At 42.4% G+C, this 21,160-nt stretch overlaps 1 protein-coding gene across 4 annotated transcripts in view; it reads left to right on the top strand.

The window, feature by feature from the left end:
• Window positions 1–18,756: 18,756 nt before the first annotated feature.
• KLHL6 (kelch like family member 6) overlaps window positions 18,757–21,160 on the top strand; it is a gene marked incomplete at both ends in the record, with an annotated part of 65,584 nt that continues 63,180 nt past the window's right edge. For 3 of the 4 annotated variants that reach the window (XM_080695469.1, XM_080695472.1, XM_080695471.1), the window contains one exon: window positions 18,763–19,049. In XM_080695469.1, coding sequence (XP_080551595.1) covers window positions 18,763–19,049 — 287 coding nt within the window. Of the gene's footprint in view, window positions 19,050–21,160 lie in introns of all 4 variants that reach the window. The other variant, XM_080695470.1, reaches the window with a different exon arrangement.

A 21,160-nucleotide genomic window follows, 5' to 3' on the forward strand; every position in this document is an offset into this window, starting at 1 on the left:
CCAGAAAACACCATCAGCAGAGAAACAAAAAATGTAATTACAAGGGACAGAGAAAAAGAGGGCTGGAAAAACAGGACTCCAGAAAGAAACCAGACCACAGTGCTGCAGCTGGAGTCACGGCGCGAAGCGGCGGGCACCATCTTCCCTTCCCTTGCAGCACCAGGCCCCAGAGAGGAGGGGGACTCAAAATGGAGCTCAGAGCCACAGAGGAGATACGCCAGCCTCACACCCGAGGATGCGGCAGCAGCACCTTACTGCTGGCGGCAGCGGTGAGTTCACCAAACGGCTCCAGACCAAAGCACTCAACAGCCCACCAAGCTCCAGAGAGGAGCGGCGGACAGCGAGCTGAGGTGAGCCGCTGCGGATTAGCTGGGAGGAATTCGGCAGATTACTTAGTGCAGGGAGCATCTAAAGCTCCCAGGGGCTGGGCTCGGCACACCCAGCAAGGACTCAGAGTGGAGCTCAAAAACAGAAGAAATACCCCAGCCTCACGGCCGAGGGCGTGGCAGCGGCGCCATATTGCCACTGTGGCAACAGCAGCAGCGAATTCACCGAGTCCACTACAGCTCCATCTGCGTATTCAACAACAGTGAGTCAAATTGTGGACCCCAGAGGAGAAATTCCAGTACTGCACTCCTAGGGACTTGACCCAGTGGGGGAGTGGCGGTGGCAGAGTTATCACACCACAGGAGAACGCCCAACCTGGCATCCCCCAAGGTCTAAAGCAGCCTCGATTGACTCCCTGGGTCTGAGACTCTGTGATACAACCCAGTAAAGGAGTAATAGGGACCAAAATACCACAGACTTGAGATCCAGAGCACCTTAAGTGAAGTCGTAGTGACCCAAGGGAAGAACCCAGAGAAGGCACAAACTTCCGAAATCATGGGAAAGAGGAATAACAATGGAGCAATGAATGCCCACAACCCCACAACATCAGAACCCGATAAAACAGAAATTCAGAGATTTCTAGAAGATCAAATCAGGAAAATAACTGAAGAAATAATAGAGGTGTTTCGAAAAGAATTCAGAGAGAGCCAAAAAGAGATAAAGGATGCAATTAATGAAGTAAAGACCTCAAGTCAAAGTACAAACAACCGATTAGACCACATGGAGAATAGAATCTCGCTCTTAGAAGATGACCATTCAAAAAAAGAACGCATAGTTTCTAATTTAGAAAAAAAAATCCGACAGCAGGAATCTGACATTGAAGAAATATGGGCCCATTTTAAGAGAGCTAACCTAAGAATAATTGGAATAGAGGAGGGAAAAGAAGGTGAAACCAAAGGGATCAACAATCTCTTCAAGGAAGTAATAGCAGAAAATTTTCCAAACATACAGCAAGAGGTTGATACACAGGTCCAGGAAACTTACAGAACTCCCTTTAGACAGGATCGGAGAAGAGGATCCCCACGCCACATCATTGTCAAAATGACCAATGTGGAAGCCAAGCAGAGAATCTTAAAGGCAACAAAAACAAAGGGCCAAGTGACATTCAGAGGCAAACCAATTAGAATCACTCCAGACTTCCCAAACCAAGTCATGAGAGCCAGAAGGGCTTGGAGTAACATATTCCAAACTCTGAAAGAAAACAACTTACAGCCAAAAATTTCCTACCCAGCAAATCTTTCTATCAAATTAGATGGGGAAATAAGAAATTTCCACAACAAACAGAAACTAAAGGAATTTATGTCTTCAAAACCAGCACTAGAGAAAATACTCAAAGAGATTAACTACAATGAAAAAAAAAAATAGGTAGCACACATCAGAACCAGAAAAACAAGAGTTTCCATCCAACAGACAACTAAGATTGGTTATCTGTGGAGATTAATTACTTATGTTAGTCTTTTACCTATCTCTAAATTGTATTGTTTGCTTTTATTGTTGCTAATTTTTAGGATTTCTAGTTGGAATATTAATATACCTTCAGATATAGCATTTGGAAATATTTTATCCCATTCTATCAGTAACTTTCAACTCTGTTTACATTGTCTTTGGATATACAATATATTTTAATTTTTTAGGTAGTTTGTTTACCCTTTCGTTGCCTATGCCATTGAAATCATATCCAAGAAATCACTGCCAATTTCAATGTTGTGAGGTTTTATGACCCAGATTTTCTTCTAAAAGTTTATAGTCTTAAGATTTATATTTAGGTCTTTTATCTATTTTGAGTTAATATTTGTATGCGGTGTTAGGTAAGGGTTCAATTTTATTCTTTTTCATGTAATTATTATTTTTCAGCAATATTTAGTTAAAAGATTATTATTTCCACCACCAAATGTTCACGGAAACCTTATCAAAAATAACTTGACAATATATGGAAGAATTTATCTCTAGGCTTTTATTTAATTCCATTGGTTTATATATCTGCCTTTAGAACAGTACTACACTGTTTCAATTATTGTAGCTATATATGATTTGAAATCAGAAAATATATATCTTCTAGCTTTGTTCTTTTTCGAGATTGTTTTGGGTATCTAGAGTCCATATTCCATATTAGGATAGATTTTTTTCTGAAAAATAAATAAATAAATGTATGATAGTTTGACCTAAAAAAAAAAAAGAAAAAATATTCTCTGGTAAGAAATAAAGCAAAAAGAAATACTGAAATGTTATCTTTAAGTCATCAAAAGCTTGATATCAGACAAATGAAACTGTTATGTGAGATTATCATTGTTAATTTTGGAAATATTGCTATAATACTAGATGTCAACCACTAAGCCAAGCATGGGAAGGAGGGATGGGGAGGAAACGGGGTGGGGATTGGATAGGGGCTAAATGGGCGATGTGTGCATGTATGTCTACAAAATAATAAAAAAATAAAATTTTTTTATAAAATTATGATGTATGAATACATTGCACCAATAAAAAATAAATAAATTAAAAAAAATAAAAAATAAATAAAAGATTTTCCAATATCTTTAAATTGACAGATGAAATTGAATGTGTTTATCGTGTGCAACATCATGTTTTAAATATATATATAGACTTCCGGGAAGATGGCGACCGAGAAAAGCAGGGCTTAAGAGCCCCGCTAACAACCAATCTTCATTACCACAAAATCAGCGCCTTTCATAGCCAGAAAACACCATCACCAGAGAAACAAAAAAATCACCAGGCTCCAGAGAGAAAGCGGACTGAGAACAGAGCTCAGAGCCACAGACACCGGCCTCACACCCGAGGACGCGGCAGCAGCGCCATACTGCTGGCGGCAGCTGCAACTTCACCGGACGGCTACAGCAAGCCGAGGTGAGCCGCTGCGGAACAGCCAGGTGGGATTTCTCGCCACAGGTAAAATCTAAAGCTCCCAGTGGCTGAGCTCGGCACACGCCGCAGGGATTCAGAGTGGAAATCAAAACCAAGAAGAAATACGCCAGCCTCACGGCCGAGGGCGTAGCAGCGGTGCCATATTGCAGCAGAGAATTCACTGAATCCAGTACAGCTACATCTGCGTACTTAAGAACAGTGAGTCAAATTGCGGGCCACAGAGGAGAAATCCCAGTACTGTACTCCCTGGGACTTGACCCATTGGGGGAGGGGCGGTGGCAGAGATATCACACCATAGGAGAACATGCAACCTGGCACCTCCCACAGTCTAAAGCAGCCTCTATCAACTCTCTGGGTCGGAGACTCTGTGATACAACCCAGTAAAGGAGTAGTGGGGTCTGAGATACTACTGACTTGAGATCCAGAACACCTTAAGTGAAGTCATAGTGACCCAAGGGAAGAACCCAGAGAAGGCACAAACTTCTGAAATCATGGGAAAGAGGAATAAGAATGGAGCAATGAATGCTCACAACCCCACAACATCAGAACCCGATAAAACAGAAATTCAGAGATTTCTAGAAGATCAAATCAGGAAAATAACTGTAGAAATAATAGAGGTGCTTCAAAAAGAACTCAGAGAGAGCCAAAAAGAGATAAAGGATGCAATTAATGAAGTAAAGGCCTCAATTCAAAGCACAAACAACCGTATAGACCACATGGAGAACAAAATCTCGCTCTTAGAAGATGATCATTCCAAAAATGAGCGCATAGTTTCTAATCTAGGAAAAAATATCCGACAGCAGGAATCTGATATTGAAGAAATATGGGCCCATTTTAAGAGAGCTAACCTAAGAATAATTGGAATAGAGGAGGGAAAAGAAGGTGAAACCAAAGGGATCAACAATCTCTTCAAGGAAGTAATAGCAGAAAATTTTCCAAACATACAGCAAGAGGTTGATACACAGGTCCAGGAAACTTACAGAACTCCCTTTAGACAGGATCAGAGAAGAGGATCCCCACGCCACATAATTGTCAAAATGACCAATGTGGAAGCCAAGCAGAGAATCTTAAAGGCAACAAAAACAAAGGGCCAAGTGACATTCAGAGGCAAACCAATTAGAATCACTCCAGACTTCCCAAACCAAGTCATGAGAGCCAGAAGGGCTTGGAGTAACATATTCCAAACTCTGAAAGAAAACAACTTACAGCCAAAAATTTCCTACCCAGCAAAACTTTCTATCAAATTTGATGGGGAAATAAGAAGCTTCCATGACAAACAGAAACTGAAGGAATTTATGTCTTCAAAACCAGCACTAGAGAAAATACTCAAAGAGATTAACTACAAAGAAGAAATAGGTAACACACACCAGAACCAGAGAAACAAGAGTTTCCATCCAACAGACAACTAAGATTGGTTATCTGTGGAGATTAATTACTTATGTTAGTCTTTTACCTATCTCTAAATGGTATTGTTTGCCTTTATTGTTGTTAATTTTTAGGATTTCTAGTTGGAATATTAATATACCTTCAGATATAGCATTTGGAAATATTTTATCCCATTCTATTAGTAACTGTTAACTGTTTACATTGTCTTTGGATATACAAATTTTATTTTTTTTATTTTTTAGGGAGTTTGTATACTCTTCTGTTGCCTGTGCCATTGAAATCATATCCAAGAAATCACTGCTAATTTCAATGTTGTGAGGTTTTATGACCCAGATTTTCTCCTAAAAGTTTATAGTCTTAAGATTTATATTTAGGTCTTTTATCTATTTTGAGTTAATATTTATATATGGGATTAGGTAAGGTTCCAACTTTATTCTTTTCCATGTAATTATTATGTTTCAACAATATTTAGTTAAAAGATTATTATTTCCACCACCAAATGTTCGTGGAAACCTTATCAAAAATAACTTGACAATATAGGGAAGAATTTAGCTCTAGGCTTTTATTTAACTCCAATGGTTTATATATCTGCCTTTAGAATAGTACTACACTGTTTCAATTATTGTAGCTTTATATGGTTTGAAATCAGAAAATATATATCTTCTAGCTTTGTTCTTTTTCACGATCGTCTTGGGTATCTAGAGTTCATATTCCATATTAGGATAGAGTTTTTTTCTGAAAAATAAATATATAAATATATGATAGTTTCACCTAAAAAAATAGAAAAAAAATATTCTCTGGTAAGAAAGAAAGTAAAAAGAAATATTGAAATGTTATCTTTAAGTCATCAAAAGCTTGGTATCAGACAAATGAAACTGTCATGTGAGATTATCATTTTTAATTCTGGATAAATTGCTGTAATACTAGATATCAACCACTAAGCCAAGCATGGGAGGGAGGGATGGGGAGAGAATGGGGTGGGGATCGGGTGGGGGCTGACTGGGCGATGTGTGCATGTATGTCTACAAAAGTTTGTATCCCACTCTGATGTATGAATACAGTGCACCAATAAAAAAAAATTTGGAGAAAAAAAAATATATATATACACACACACATTATAGAATGGCTATATATAGCTAATTAGCATACTTTACAAAATTAACATCTTTGTGGTAAAAACATTTAGGATAGACTCTTATTTTTATTTATTTATTTTTTTGGTGGTACTGGGGTTCCTGGTAGTCCTTCTACCTCCGGGCTACACTCCCAGACCTATTTTATACTTTTTATTTGGAAACAGGGTCTCTTAGGCCAGCGCGGCTGGCTTAGAACCTGTGCAATTCTCCTGTCTCTGTCTCCCAAGCGCAGGGATTACAAGCGTGCACCACCATGCCCGGTGACTCTTATTATTTTTAAAGAACACAATATAATTGCCAGTCATCATGACATATATCTGTAATCATCTGTAATTCTAGCAATGTAGGAAGCTGAGGCAGGAGGATCACAAGTTCAAGACCAACTTGGGCAACTTAATCAAGACCCTATTTTAAAAAGAGAGAAGGACGCCAGGCGTGGTGGCGCACTCCTGTAATCCCAGCATTTGGGAGGCTGAGACAGGAGGATTGCAGTTTGCGGACAGCCTCAGTTACTTAGTGAGGCGCTTTGCAGCTCAGTGAGACACTGTTTGAAAATAAAGAATAAAAAGTAGGGCTGGGGGTGTAGCTCAGAGGTAGAATGCTCCTGGGTTCCATCCCCAGTACTGCAAAAGAAAGAGAAAGAGAGAGAGAGAATGAGAGAGAAAGAGAGAGAGAGAGAGAGAGAGAGAGAGAGAGAGAGAGAGAGAGAGAGGGAGAAGAAAAAGGGCAGAGATCATGAAAATAGAAAGGAGGCCATTAGAGTAGAGGAAAGAGACCAGGGGGAGGGAAGAGGTGAAGAAAATGGGAGGAATAAAAAATTGACTAGATTATGTATCTACATGTACAAATATGTAACAACAAATCCTACTACATTGCAATTATAATCATAATGCACCAAAAAAAAAAAAAGGAAAAAAAGCATCTCCCTCATGGTAATTAGAATGACTGCAGTGTTTGTCCTCTCTCTCTCTAGCTCTATTTTATGTTTTATTTTGAAATGGGGTCTCACTAAACTGTTGAGGGTTTCTCTCACTAAGTTATCAAGGCTGGCCTCCAACCTACAATCTCAGCCTCCCAAGTACTGGAATTACAGGCATGCATGAACACGCCTAGCAAATGGTATTCTTTTTTTTTGTGTGTGTGTGTGGTACTGGGGGTAGAGCCCAGGGACTTTCTACCTCTGGGCTATACTCCCAGATCTATTTTATATTTTATTTGGAAACAGGGTCTCACTAAGTTGCTGAGAGCCTCACTCAGCTGAGGCTGGCTTCGAACCTGTGCGATCCTCCTGTCTCAGCCTCCCAAGCGCGGAGATTGCAAGCGTGCATCACCATGCCCGGCCAAATGGTACTCTTTATTGTGTCACCCATAGCTGATTTTTCAAATTGCCTTTCTAGTATGAATTACTTTGGGTAAGATTTTCCAGATAGACAAATTCTTTTATGAATTCTTATGACTCTGATTACAATAATATTTCTGACTCAAAGAGTGGAGTGGTAGGAATGTTTATTTCCCTGGGGAGGTGGTCTAGGGACCCCTTTACTCCAACTATGTGGAAATGATCCAGAATATCATGGGACAATAGACGGTCTGTTGATACTAACAAAGGCCATTGTACTGAAGGAGTTTTGGTCTGAAGCCAGCAGCCAGATTTAAAATGAAATGCACACACTTTCTCTTCTTCAGAAAGGTTTGCATAATGAGAGCTGACACTTACATAATGCTTAGCACATGCCAGCCATTGTCCCAGAGGTTTACATATGATAACTCATTTCCTTCTTTCTATAACACATTGAGGTGGATACTATTATTACCTTTAATTTACAGGCGAAGAAACTAAAGCATTGACCTGTTTTTTAAAATCCATGACAAAGCCATCATTAACTGACCTAACAAAACTTCCTTTAACCTTCTACTATCTTTAGTCTGTTTTCTGAATCTTCTTGTTCCTCGAGGAATGGTTTACCACCAAAGGCCTTACTATCTTTTTTTTTTTTTGATACTGGAGATTGAACCCAGGGGCATTCTACGTCTAGCCCTTTTCATTTTTTATTTTGAAACAGGGTCTTGCTGAGTTATGGAGGGCCTCACAGGGTTTGTGAGGCTGGCCTTGAATCTGCAAACCTCCTGTCTCAGCCTCTTAAGTACTGAGAGTACAGGTCTAAATCACCATGCCTGGATTCAAAGCCCTTAATATCTTGACCAGTCCTGGCTAAAAGGCAAACCAGGACACAATGCCATGTGGGAAGAGCTCCATGGGGCTAAATGGTTCAAAAGTGAGTGTTGTAAAAATTCCTTTAATAGAAAGTTGGATTTACCCTCAGGGCAGGCATAGGTGCTGGGTGGTACCAACTTGGGCTACAGATGTGGCATTCAAAGAGAGTACTTGCAGGTAAGACAAAGGTCTGGAGCGGAAGGAGCTACTGTGGTCAGCATCTGGGCACATTGAAGAGTGTCATAGTAGTGCTCTGTCTCTGTTCTGGAGATGTATTTGGATATAAGGAACCAGACTCAATGAATCGATCTTAAGAAAAGAGGATTTAGGCAGACTTTCTCCAAAACTCAAGAGTGAAGGCTTACCTGGAGCTGGAGAGTGGTCCAGATTCAAGGAGGCTTGAATTGATTGTACTGATCTGCACCCCAGCACACCAGCTGTTAATTTTGATTTTTCTTAATTGTCCAAGTTTGTAACAAGGTACATTTACTATTGTTCTACAACCAGAACCCCCCCTAGCAAATGTGAATTAAAAAAAGAAATATGGAATTTCTTGGTATGAGATGAAATGTGCAATGTAGAGTGGTGTATTAAGAACAGAATCCCCTGGTTTCACCATTTGTTGAGAGTCATTCTGGGCTTTTGCCATCAGTTGCCTCCCTGAGCCCCTGGGACCACCTGAGGATTATGTCAGGCTTGGTTGTGTTCACAGGTACCCTCAGGTAGACCCCTCCACATTTCGGCTCCCTGTGTTATGGACATAGTTTCAGGGAAAGGTTTATCAGAACTAGGGTTTCACTAAGTTCAGATCTGCAGAGGACATTCCAGGGTGATGCATAGAGACCAGGCCAGGTGGCCCTGAGCAGAAACCTTTAGGAAACTATGACCTATTTAGAAAAGCCTCTTTTTACATTAACCAAAAGTGAAAAGTTATGCCATGGAAAGTGTGTGCTCTGGGTGGAATCTGTACGAGAAAATACATACAGATCAACACAGATCTTTTAAAAATGATCTCCAAAAAAAAAAAAAAAAGATCTCCTCTGGATTAAATGATAAAGCATTATCTGTGGGCCCAGGACTGCAGGTGCCTGAGATTTTGATTCTGGGCTTCAGCCTTTTGCTCATTCTCAAGCAGGTACTGAGCGTCCTGTTTCTAACCTAGGCAGCCCTAAGGGCTTGTGTTATTTATGACAGTATTTATCTTTTGTTATTATTATGAGGAGATATGGTTGGCAGGAGGAGTTGGTCCAAGGGCCCAGGGCTGGGTTTCTTTCTTCCTTCTTTTCTTCCTTCCTTCCTTCCTTCCTTCCTTCCTTTCTTTCTTTTTCTTTTTCTTTTAAACTGGGGATTGAACCAAGGAATTCTCTACCTCTGAGCTACAGCCCCAGCTCTCTTTATTTTTTTTATTTTGAAACAGAGTCTTGCTATGTTGCTGAAGGTCTCGCTAAGTTGCTGAAGTTGGCCTTGAACCTGTGTCCCTCCTGTCTCAGCCTCCCAAGGACTGGGATTACAGGTGTGCTTTGCCACGCTCAACAGGACTGACATTTGATGGGTGGGAGCATAGGAGCACTGGGCAGCCTGGAATGAGACAGGGAAGAGTGGCCAGGCAAGCGGTATCTTCAGGATGGGCATGGTGGAGGCTGGGCGCTCACTCCCCTGTGAGCTGGGGGCCCCTCAGCTGAGGTAGAAGTGGAGCTTCTATGTTCTTTCTGAGCTCTCAGGTATTAACTAGAACTAAAATGGGGTCACAGGCTGGAGGGTAATGCTGCTCTTGTTTGATACACAGGTGAGATTCCAGTTACCTTACAAATAAGTAAGCTACACACAGAGCCTGGCCATGCTGCTTCAGCATGGGTTGGGGGTAAGGCAGGCTTAGGAGCTGCAAGTCCTGAACTGTAGTATCATTTCAGCTACTATTCTAGTGGTGGAAAAAAATCACTTAACCTCCTGTCCTTCACCTGCACACTCCCCCCCACCCCAAACTGGGGATCAAACACAGGTCTTACACATGCTAGACAAGTGCTCTACCACAAAACAGCCCTAAAAAAGTTAAATTCTGGGGGGGGGTTTGTTTTTGTTTGAGACAGAGCCTGGCTAAGTTGCTCAGGCTGGATTTGAACTTGTGATCCTCCTGCTTCAGCCTCCTGGGTAGCTTCAATTGCAGGTGTGAGCTGCCAGCTATACTGGCTTTGTTTTGAGATACACTGTTTGAGATAAATGTAGGCTAGCCTGGGACAGCTCTAAGGACTTGAGAATCTTTCGTACTGGGCTGCAGGTGGCTTTCCTATCACTCTTTCCCTGGGCTGTTATTTGACCCGTTGGCAGCATCCTTAATGCTCTCCCCCGTGGCCTCTCAGACCTCATGTCAGGGTCCTTCTCTTCCCCTTCCTTAAGCGTGTGTGGAGCTTCTGACAGTGGTCTTCAAAGAATGAGCCTGGACCAGCCTGGGCTTCACCAGGGAACTTGTGAAAAAGGCAAATTCTCTGGCCCCACCCTAGCTCCACCAGATCAGAAAGCCTGGGTGTCCTGGATTATTCCGACGCACGCTCAAATTTCAGCATGACTGCTGAACAGCTGGGTCCGATCCCCTCACTAGCCTGGCCTTTTACAACCCCTCCCTCCTTACATGCCCTGTGCTCCAATTGTATTTCATGGGTTGTGCTTCTCCAAATACTCCTTGCTTCTTTATTCTTCTGAATATTGATACTTAGAAACATTGCTAATCTTACCATCCAGAAATAAACACCACATAACTCCCCCCCCCCTCCTGGTTCTGGAGATTGAATCTCAGGCCTTGCGCACGCTAAGTAAGTGCTCTACCACTGAGCTACAACCTAAGGGGGACAGTTTTGATAAGAATATATCTAGGACGGTGGCTCTCAATGGCGGGATTGTTGCTCAGAGGACATTGGCCAGTCGTTGGAGACTTTTTGATCGTGATAACTGAGGAGTATGAATCTGGTGGGTAATGACCAATGCTGCTGCTAAACATTCTATACTGCACAGGGCAGCTCCCTAACAAAGACTCATCCAGTGCGGGGTATTAGTGCTATGGCTGGGAAACCCTGATCTAGAATGTGTCTATGTATTTTTTTTTTGAATTCTATAAAACGGCATTAAACCTATGTATTGTTTTGTAATCTGATGTATTGTTTCAGGCACCAAAGGAGACCGAGTCTAGGCAAAAGGAATGAATGTGTGTCAAAGGCAGGAAAACTCAGCAAGTTGACAAAGGATGTAGTTGTGAAATCACAGTTAAAGAATATTTCATAATGGTTAGAGTCCTGACTCTGGAGTGAACAAGTTGGGCTTAAATTTTTTTGTTTGTTAGTTCCTGTCTTGTGTGTGTATGGTGGTGGGGGTACTGGGGATTGAACTAAGAGGCATTTTATGTCTGCGTATACCCAGCCCTTTTAATTAATTAATTTATTTTTATTTTTTTTTGTTTATTTTATTTTATTTTTTTATTTATTTTTTTTTTTTGGTGGTACTGGGGTTCCTGGAAGCCCTTCTTCCTCCGGGCTACACTCCCAGACCTATTTTATATTTTTGAAACAGGGTCTCTTACGCCAGCACGGCTGGCTTCGAACCTGCGCGATCCTCCTGTCTCCGCCTCCCAAGCGCGGGGATTACAAGCGTGCGCCACCGCGCCCGACCTATTTATTTTTATTTTGAAACAGAGTCTTGCTAGGTTGCTGAGAGTCTCACTAAATTGCGGAAGCTGATCTTGAACCTATGATCCTCCTGTCTCAGCTACCACCACATCTGAATAGTTCATATTTTATTTTTGTTTATTTATTTATTTAGTGATACTAGGGGTGGAACCCAGGGGCTTTTATACCTCTAGGCTATACTCCCAGACCTATTTTATATTTTATTTGAAAACAGGGTCTCACTAAGTTGCTGAGAGCCTCACTCCGTAGCTGAGGCTGGCTTTGAACCTGTGTGATCCTTCTGTCTCTGCCTCCAAAGTGCAGGGATTACAAGTGTGTGCTACCACGCCCAGCTTTAGTTCATTTTTTTGGGTGTTTTTTTTTTGTTGTTTGTTTGTTTGTTTGTGGTGGTACTGGGGTTCCTGGAAGCCCTTCTACCTCTGGGTTACACTCCCAGACCTATTTTTACATTTTTATTTGGAAACAGGGTCTCCTAAGCCAGCATGCACAGCTGGCTTCGAACTTGCGCGATCCTCCTGTCTCTGCCTCCTAAGTGTGGGGATTACAAGCGTGCGCCACCACGCCCGGCTAGTTCATGTTTTAAACTCAGCACAATTACTTGCTTTGGTTGAAGCGTAAGGAAGATGGCACCATAATGTCTGTCAAAGGGGTTGGTAACGCGTTCATCTGAAGGGCATTCCTGATGAAGGTAACTTTTCTGTTCTCATTCAACTTACGGTGTTTAACACAGTCAGCTCAACCTTCTTTGTCTTCTTCATCTTGGGGATGGTGTAAAACTTCTTTCTTTTCTTAGTGATACCATGAAGTCCCAATGCAAGATGAAGAGTGGACGCCCTTTGAATGTTGTAGTCAGGCAAAGTATGTCTGTCTTCCAATTACTTGCCAGCTGGTCAGGAGGAATTTCTTCCTTATCCTGAATCTTGGCCTTTGCATTTTCTTTTGTTTCCAAGGGTTCAGTCTAGAGAATGATGATCTTATGAAGATCTGCATTTTAGTGCTGGTTCCACCACATATGCCAGATTGGAGAGTGGGGTTTCAATCATAACTCCATCTCTTAAAATCAAGGAACTAAAAGAGAGGAGAAAAGAGGCGGATCAGGATCCGCGTGACCTCACAAGCCACCAGGCCTCTGTGAGCCTCAGTTTCCACATGTTTGATTTGAGGAAGAGCAATACCTATTTCAAAGCATTATTGTTTGCCTTAAAAGAGATAATGGTTGGCCAATTCTTTGCATCTGCCAGGTGCTCAATATATCTTGACTATTATTATTATCTTTTTATTGTAAAAAAAAAGATGTGGAAAGTGACCCCATCAAATTCATAACAGTGAAGTATTATTATTATTATTTTGTGGTCCTGGGGCTTGAACCCAGGAGCATTCTACCTCCAAGTTACCCGTCAAGCCCTATTTTTTATTCTTTATTTTGAAACAGGTTTTACTGTTGTGGAGGGCCTCACTAAGTAGCTGAGGCTGGTCGTGTACCTGTGATCCTCTTGTCTCAGCCTTCCAAGTACTGGGATTACAAGGGTTTGCCACCACACCCAGCTCTTAGTGAATTATTATAAAGCACACATGCTTATAAACACCACTAGGTCAAAAGATTAAACTTTGTCAGGCATCCCAAGTCTTTTGCATGTGTCTCAGCCCAAACTTAGTCTGGTGAAGGAATATGTTTGGTGTGCTCCTGCAGGATTTCAGTTTGGGATGTATTTAGTTGGAGGAGGCCCCAAGCATTAGACTTCAAGTGAAATATTAAGGAGGCAGTTTGGTATATGAGCTTGCAGTTCAGGGAGAGGTCATGGTTGAAGAACAAGCATGGAAGCTGCCAGCATACAGGTAACATTTAAAGCTGTGGAACTGGCACAGTTTCCTAGCAGTACCAGCCAGTCGTTGCTAGGCTTTGTGCTATAATAATTAAAGATTTTATTTATTTATTTATTTATTTATTTATTTATTTATTTATTTTTGGTGGTACTGGGGTTCCTGGAAGCCCTTCTACCTCCGGGCTACACTCCCAGACCTATTTTATATTTTTATTTAGAAACAGGGTCTCCTAATCCAGTGCGCGCACGGCCGGCTTCGAACCTGCGCGATCCTCCTGTCTCCGCCTCCCAAGCGCGGGGATTACAAGCGTGCGCCACCACGCCCGGCCTTAAAGATTGATTTTTAGATTTGTTTAAACATTATTGCAATCATCAGATACATTAAGAAAAAAGTGTTTATTTCCCAGAAAACAAAAGAATAGACAAAGATATAGTAGGAGAAGTACAAAGGGAAAACAGGAATGACAATAGGAATTTCTTTTGTGTGTGTGTGTGGGTCTGGGGATGGAACCCAGGGGCATTCGACCTCTGAGCTACGCCCCCTGTCCTATTTTTTTATTCTTTTATTTTGAAACTGGGTCTCACTGAGTTGCAGAGGGCCTCACTAAGTAGCTGAAGCTGTCCACAAACTGTGATCCTCAGGTCTCAGCCTCCCGAATGCTGGAATTACAAGCGTGCACCACCACACCCGGCACAATAGGAATTTCAAACCAGGAAATTATTTAAATAAAATAATTAACAGGATCAAGAGATTTTTTTTTGTAGTACTGGGGATTGAACCCAGAAGCATTCTTCATCTGAGCTATATCCCCCCAACCCTATTTTATTTTTTTTATTTTGAATCAAGATCTTACTAAGTAGCTGAGGCTGTCTGTGAACTTGCGATCCTCCCTTTCTCAGCCTCTCAAATGCTAGGATTACAAGTGTTTGTCTACACCCGGCTCTGTGCTTGTCTTTTTTTTTTTTTTTTTTTTGGTGGTACTGGGGTTCCTGGAAGCCCTTCTACCTCTGGGCTACACTCCCAGACCTATTTTTACATTTTTATTTGGAAACAGGGTCTCCTAAGCCAGCACACACGGGTGGCTTCGAACCTGCACGATCCTCCTGTCTCTGCCTCCCAAGCGCGGGGATTACAAGCGTGCGCCACCACGCCCGGCTGTGCTTGTCTTGATACTGAAATTTAATCTAAACTCCAATTTTTAAAAAAATTTTATTAAAGCAAAACACACTTATAAATATCTTAATAAAGTGTGCTAGTTTTCTTTACATTTTTTTTATTAAGGCTCTTCCTAGGCCTTTCCATATGTTTTATATACCCACCAGCTCTATTTTATTTATTTTTTTAATTTTGAAACAGGGACTCTCTGAGTAGCTGAGGCTGAGTAGCTATGATCCTTCTATCTCAGTCTCCCAAGTACTGAGATTACAGGTGTATGCCACCATGACCAGCTAGGATAAGACTTTCAACTTTCTACCAATATCATGAAAATAAAAGATCTTTTTTCCCCTCTAGAGGGGATTGAACCCAGGGCCTCCCTAGCTGCACCCCTGACTACTTCTACTTCTCTTCTCCTCCTCCTCCTCCTCCTCCTCCTCCTCCTCCTCCTCCTCCTCCTCCTCCTCCTCCTCCTCCTCTTCCTACTCCTACTCCTTCTTTTTCTTCTTCTTCTTCTTCTTCTTCTTCTTCTTCTTCTTCTTCTTCTTCTTCTTCTTCTTCTTCTTCTTCTTCTTCTTCTTCTTCTTCTTCTTCTTCTTCTTTTTGAGACAGAGTCTCATTAAGTTGCTCAGTTTGGCCCCTTAAATTGTGATCTTCCTGCTTCAGCCCCTGAGCTGCTGGAATGACAGGTGTGTACCATCATGCCTGGTGGGACCCTTTTTTGGGGGACATCAGTGGAGGCATCAGTGATGCCAGAGGGGTGCTGCATTGTTGGTATTTAAGGCCGTGTGGACCTGGAAAATGTGGTGAGCCCAGAGGCACTGTGTGGACAACTTGTGATGTTTGGAAGCACTTGCAGTGTCAGTGATGCCTGGGGCCCCTCCACAGCTGGATGCAGCAGCAGAGAGCAGGGGCCTGAGACTGGACGGGGGTGTTGTATGGAGATACTCAGGTGAGAGTGGGCTAGAAGACTGGATCCTTGATCATGATGGATCAGGGCCATGGTTGCATTGGAGTGTCTGGAAAAGCTTCTCCTGGGGACTGGATTCCACTGGGATCACTGGAGTTAGCCAGACCTGAGTTCAAATCTTGTTTCCTCCATCCAGCCAAATATATTCAGCTTCCTGCCAGAGCAGACCATAAGACCAGGATTGAGTAGAGCAGCTGGTTGGGGAAGCAGAGTGACAAGGTGGGGAAGTGAGATGGGAGAGAAGACCTTAGAGGATAAGTGAGCTACACTGTGAACAATTAGAGCCTCAGAGAGATGGTGTAGAAAACTGTTTAGTATTGTCCCACCAAAGGCAAGAAGCTAATGTATCCTTCTACAAAATCCTGGACCTTGATTGAAGGTCACTCTTGGGAGTTTTAACTCTTCAGCACCTCTGCTGAGCTGGCATACTTCCGTAGCTCAGGAGGAGTGAGGCTCTTGGTGCTCTCTATGGGTAGCCTTCAGGATGGGCAGAGGGGAGGTGAGAGAGTGCTGAAGACTGTGCTACAATTGTGTGACCTCGTCTATTTTTTTTTTTTTTGGCAGTATTGGGGATGGAACCCAGGGGCATTCAACCTCTGAGCAACACCTCCAGCCTATTTATTATTATTATTTATTATGAAACAGGGTCTCACTGAGTTGCAAAAGGCTTAAGTAGATGAGGCTGTCTTCAAATCGCGGTCCTCCTGTCTCAGCCTCCCAAATGCTGGCATTACTAGCATGTGCCACCATGCCCGTCTACCTCGTCTATTTTCATATCTTTAAAGGTCCTGGCCTGTGCTGAATTAGTGGGAAGATTGAGTGCATTAAAATTCATAAAGTGCTTATCATAATTCTTGGAATATTGTTACTAAATGATAGTTTTAGTAGCAATAAATTAACATGGGAAGGCAGTGATTTTTTCTCTGGATTTGACTTAAAACTTGTTTTCAACACTGTAATTTGTGTCAAAGAAGACAGCTGACTGGTGTCAGAGGGTACAATGTGTGGTCTAAGGTCAGAGATTTTTCTCTGAGTAAAGCCACCCACTCCACTGGGAGCAGAATATATTTTACGTGGGCATCATAAAGACAACTGGCCTAGCGGGATAGAATTATTTTCTTAGTAGTAAAGTTTTTGCCAATAGCTTCTGCATTTTGTTGCCTCATGGGGAAATAAAGCTTCCATAGAACAGAATTTGTACTCAGAAAAAATATTTATCACAAGTTTGAGGACAGCCTGGGCAATTTAACAAGACTCCATTCCCAAATAAAAACCCAAGGCTGAATAATCTCAGAGCATATCCAGCTTGCCATAGATGCCAAACTGATGTTTTTTAAACCTTTGATCTAATCATAGATATTATCATCACACTTGCTATGTGCCATGATAATATCTATCTATCCACATATCTAATTTATCATTATCATACCTGATATAACTCTGCGAGTGCTCGTCTACTAGGAAAATGGAGGGTGGAAGGTAACAGGTACCTGCTCATTTTGGGGGATAAGTTGGTGGGCTTGGGAGGTATATGAAAAAGAATAAGGGAATTTGGTGAACAGGATCTTTCATGAGTGAAGATTGATTTTTACTCTTGGTTTTGTTTTGTTAGAACTGAGTGGAACTGAGTATGGCCAATGTTGTTTATAATGTGAGAGGTTCCAGGAACTGAAGTGTCATGGGAGGGAATGGGCTGCGTGTCGTCCTCAAACCTACCAGAGGAGGAGCTTAAAATCATGTAGGTAGAAGTTGGGTCTCCTGGGCAAGACCTGCTGGTAGTGAAGGTTGTGTGTGCCCTTGTGGCAGGCCAGAGGTTGACTGAACAGTCCCCTTGTATGTGTCACTTGGATCTGATTTTGTTCAGCTATCAGATACTGTTCCTTGATCTTGGAGAAGGTGGTCTAGTACCAGGAAAAGAATCAGGCTTGGTCCTTGCCAATCATGATTATTTATTTATTTATTTATTTATTTATTTATTTATTTATTTATTCACTTGTTTGTTTGTTTGTGGTACTAGGGGTGGAACCCAGTGGCTTTTCTACCTTGGGGCTATACTCCCAGACCTATTTTATACTTTATTTGGAAACAGGGTTTCACTAAGTTGCTGAGAGCCTAAGTAGCTGAGGTTGGCTTTGAACCTGTGCGATCCTCCTGTCTCAGCCTCCCAAGTACTGGGATTACAAGCGTGTGCCATGGCTCTTATTTTTCAATTTGAAACAGGGTCTCACTAAGTTTCTGAGGCTGGCCTTGAACCTATCACAGCCTCCCAAGTACTGGGATTACAAGTATGCACCGCCATGCCCAGCTTATAGTGAGATTTTAATAATTGACAATTACCACTAAGTAGTGCAGACTTATGGAGAAAGCGAAAACACTTCATGATCTACTGTTAGATACAGGATTAGTGGATGTTGGATAGGATGAGACCAGCTTGAAACTTGCGCTGACGATCAGGTTGTTGACTTACCCTGACAGGTCTTCTAAGAAGGAAAAGCCTGGGGATGGAGTTGGTGGCAACCACTTCTTCTCTACTCTAAAGTCATATTTGGCACAATTGGCATTTTTCCAGGTGGGGGTCAGTCATGTTTGCTAAGGTATTGTTTTCCTATGGAGCAGGGAGGAAGAGGAAGACAGAAATGGCAGAGACAAGTGGGGTTTCCAAGGTCCCCAAGGGACAGGGTGGGTGCTCATCGTGGAGCCTCAGGCTCCAGGAAAGAGGCAGTGGGAGGATCATAGAGCGCCCCCTGCCTTCCATCCCACTGTTGACACCTTGGGTTATTGAAGCACCAGGAATACAAATGTAAAAACCAGAATCAGAGGCTTCCTGTTCACGGATGTGAGGTGGGAGATGGACCAAAATAACCACCCGGCACTCTTAGTGGAATCCAAGAATCCCCCTTCCCTCCCAGAGCCTCCTCCTACCACCCACTCTAAGTAACTTCAAACCCTGTGATGCTTCAAAGAAAGAATAATAGGAGTTGCTGGTGTTTGTAGTAACAGGATGAGAAAGTCGGAGACTTCCTGTTATGTGTGTGTGACAGCTGGTGATAAGTGGAGGGCCCTGCACAGGAAATCCGTTCAGCTTCTGCAATGTGACCTGCCTGCAACTTGGGCACTCCTTCAGTCTGGATGTCGATGGCAGCACAAAGGGGCTCCTGGACCATGGGTGATGTGGTGGAGAAAAGTTTGGAAGGGCCCCTGGCACCCTCTACAGAGGAGCCCTCCCAAAAAAGTGGAGACTTCGTAGAAATTTTAAATGGGGAGAAGGTAAAATTCAACGACTCAGGACTCTCCTTAATTCTTCAAAATGGTCTGGAGACCCTGCGAGTGGAAAACGCTCTGACAGATGTCATCCTGTGTGTGGATGTTCAGGAATTCTCCTGCCACCGCGTGGTGCTTGCTGCGGCCAGCAACTATTTCAGGTCAGCATGCTCTAGAGCCAGAGTCAAACTGGGTGCAAGTCGCAAGGATGAGGTGTGATGACGGGAGAGCCCATTCGAACTGGCTTGCGCTGCATTTTTGGTTTGGGTACCTCTCCTAAGGGTTGTGTGTCTACTTAACATATCAGAAAGGGAGATATCAAATTTCAGACTTTAGGATTTCAGTCACATTATAAAACAGGCTGGCATTATTTAAAAGCAATGTTCATATATATTGGTAAAACATCTTTGTGCTAAAGGATGGAAAATTATTTAAGTAGTGGGGACTTTTTTGCCCTTTCCTCATTCTGACCAATGTGCTGGAAACATATTGTTTTCTTTGTTTATCAATAGAAGTAGAAAAAGCTGGGTGTGGTGGCACACACTTGTAATCCCAGCATTTGGGAGGCTTGAGACAGGAGGATCTGGGTTTGTGGTCAGCATCAGCTACTTAGTGAGGCAACTCAGTGAGACCCTGTTTCAAAATAAAGAATAAAAAATAGGGCTAGGAGTGTAGCTCAGAGGTAGAATGCCCCTGGGTTCCATCCCCAGTACGGGAAAAAGAAATAGAAGTAGAAAAAAAAAAAAAAAAAGGATGTGGCCTCTCTTTGGAATTTTCAAATGACTTGCTGAAAACAAGAGGCTTCTGTTTGTGGAGAAGTGAGTGGGAAGGGAAAGGGGCTGCAAAGGAGCTCTAGATGCACTAGCGTTGCAACAAACTCACAGTTGAAAGACCTGGAGTCCAGAGTTTGGGCTTCCTTCCCACTGGGCCCCTTCTTGGTCTTAAGACTTTACAAGTCTCTTAATACTCTGAATTTGTCACTTGTAAGATGGGGGCAATGGTGATCACCTCTGAAGACAGCTGTGATAATTAAACACGCGGGGGAAAGGGTCTTCCATAGCACACGGCGTCTTGCAGATGAAATGCTTTACCCGATTCTGCGTCATTCAGCTCAGAACCTCTTAGTGTTTACCATGAGCAAATCCCTGGGGTAGGGATGCGGAAGAAGCAGGAACTGAGTGAACATGGCTGGGCTGAGCGCCGTCTGTATCAGTGTGGACAGGAGGGGAACCAGTCCAGAAGGACCATGTGGATGAAGAAGGTATTTGGGGCACTTGAGAAAGAAATACTCTTAGAATTTTTCTGGGTGAGATTCTTCTCATCTTTCGGTTCTGGCTGAGAAAATTAAGCAAGTGCCATGGAAGGTGTTTTATGTTTTCACTTTGTTGAAGTACTCTGTTGAAGAACAGGGTCGGCTGGGTGTGGTGGGGCCAAGTAGCCCCCATGTGTTGACGAGGCAGGAGGTGTCTGAGTTCAAGGGCAGCCATGTCTTCTAGGTGCCAGACATACATAGTTACCTGACTTTCTTTTGTAACAGTGCACTGAAGGTGGTGGCTGTGCCCTTTTATGGAGGAGAAAATGGGAACTGGGCATTTCATGTCTGGCCATTGTTGCAGCAGGAGGTCTGTACATTCTAGAAATCCTCATTTAATGCAATATAAACTGCCACTAAGTAAGAGGTTTATCCCCCGGGAAGTATATAAAGGTAAAGTGTAGAAATAGCCATAAAAATGAATTGACATGAATAAGCATATGACTTGCTCCATCTGTCAAAAAAAAAAAAAAAAAAAACAACCCCCAAATGCACGCCTGTAATCCCAGTACTTTGGAGGCTGAGATAGGAGGATCGAAGATTCTAGGCCAGCCTCACTTAGTGAGACCCTCAGCAATTTAGTGAGACTGTTTCAAAATAAAAAATTAAAAAAGGGCTGAGGAAAGGCTTTGGGTGTAGCTCAGAAGTGGGATACACCTGGGTTCAATCCCCAATACCACAAATAAAATATAAAAATAGTGAGTTTGGGTGAGAAAAAAAAACGGGGGCTGAAATCATGACTCACTTCTTAACAGTTGTGTAGATTTGCCACTTCATCTAATTTATAAGCCATAGATTCACTTTATCTTCCCTCTAATTGCATGTGATAGCACTACAAAAAATGTTTAGTTAAAATGAAGGCAAAAGGAGATTACAGGTATGTACTCAGTTAAGCATGCTGAAGCGTTAACAGAGAGTGCAGGAGACTTCTGAGTAGGCTACATCACTCAAGAGAATTCT

Source organism: Muscardinus avellanarius (genome assembly GCF_963383645.1).
Source record: "Muscardinus avellanarius genome assembly, chromosome: 5".
Lineage (NCBI taxonomy): Eukaryota > Metazoa > Chordata > Mammalia > Rodentia > Gliridae > Muscardinus > Muscardinus avellanarius.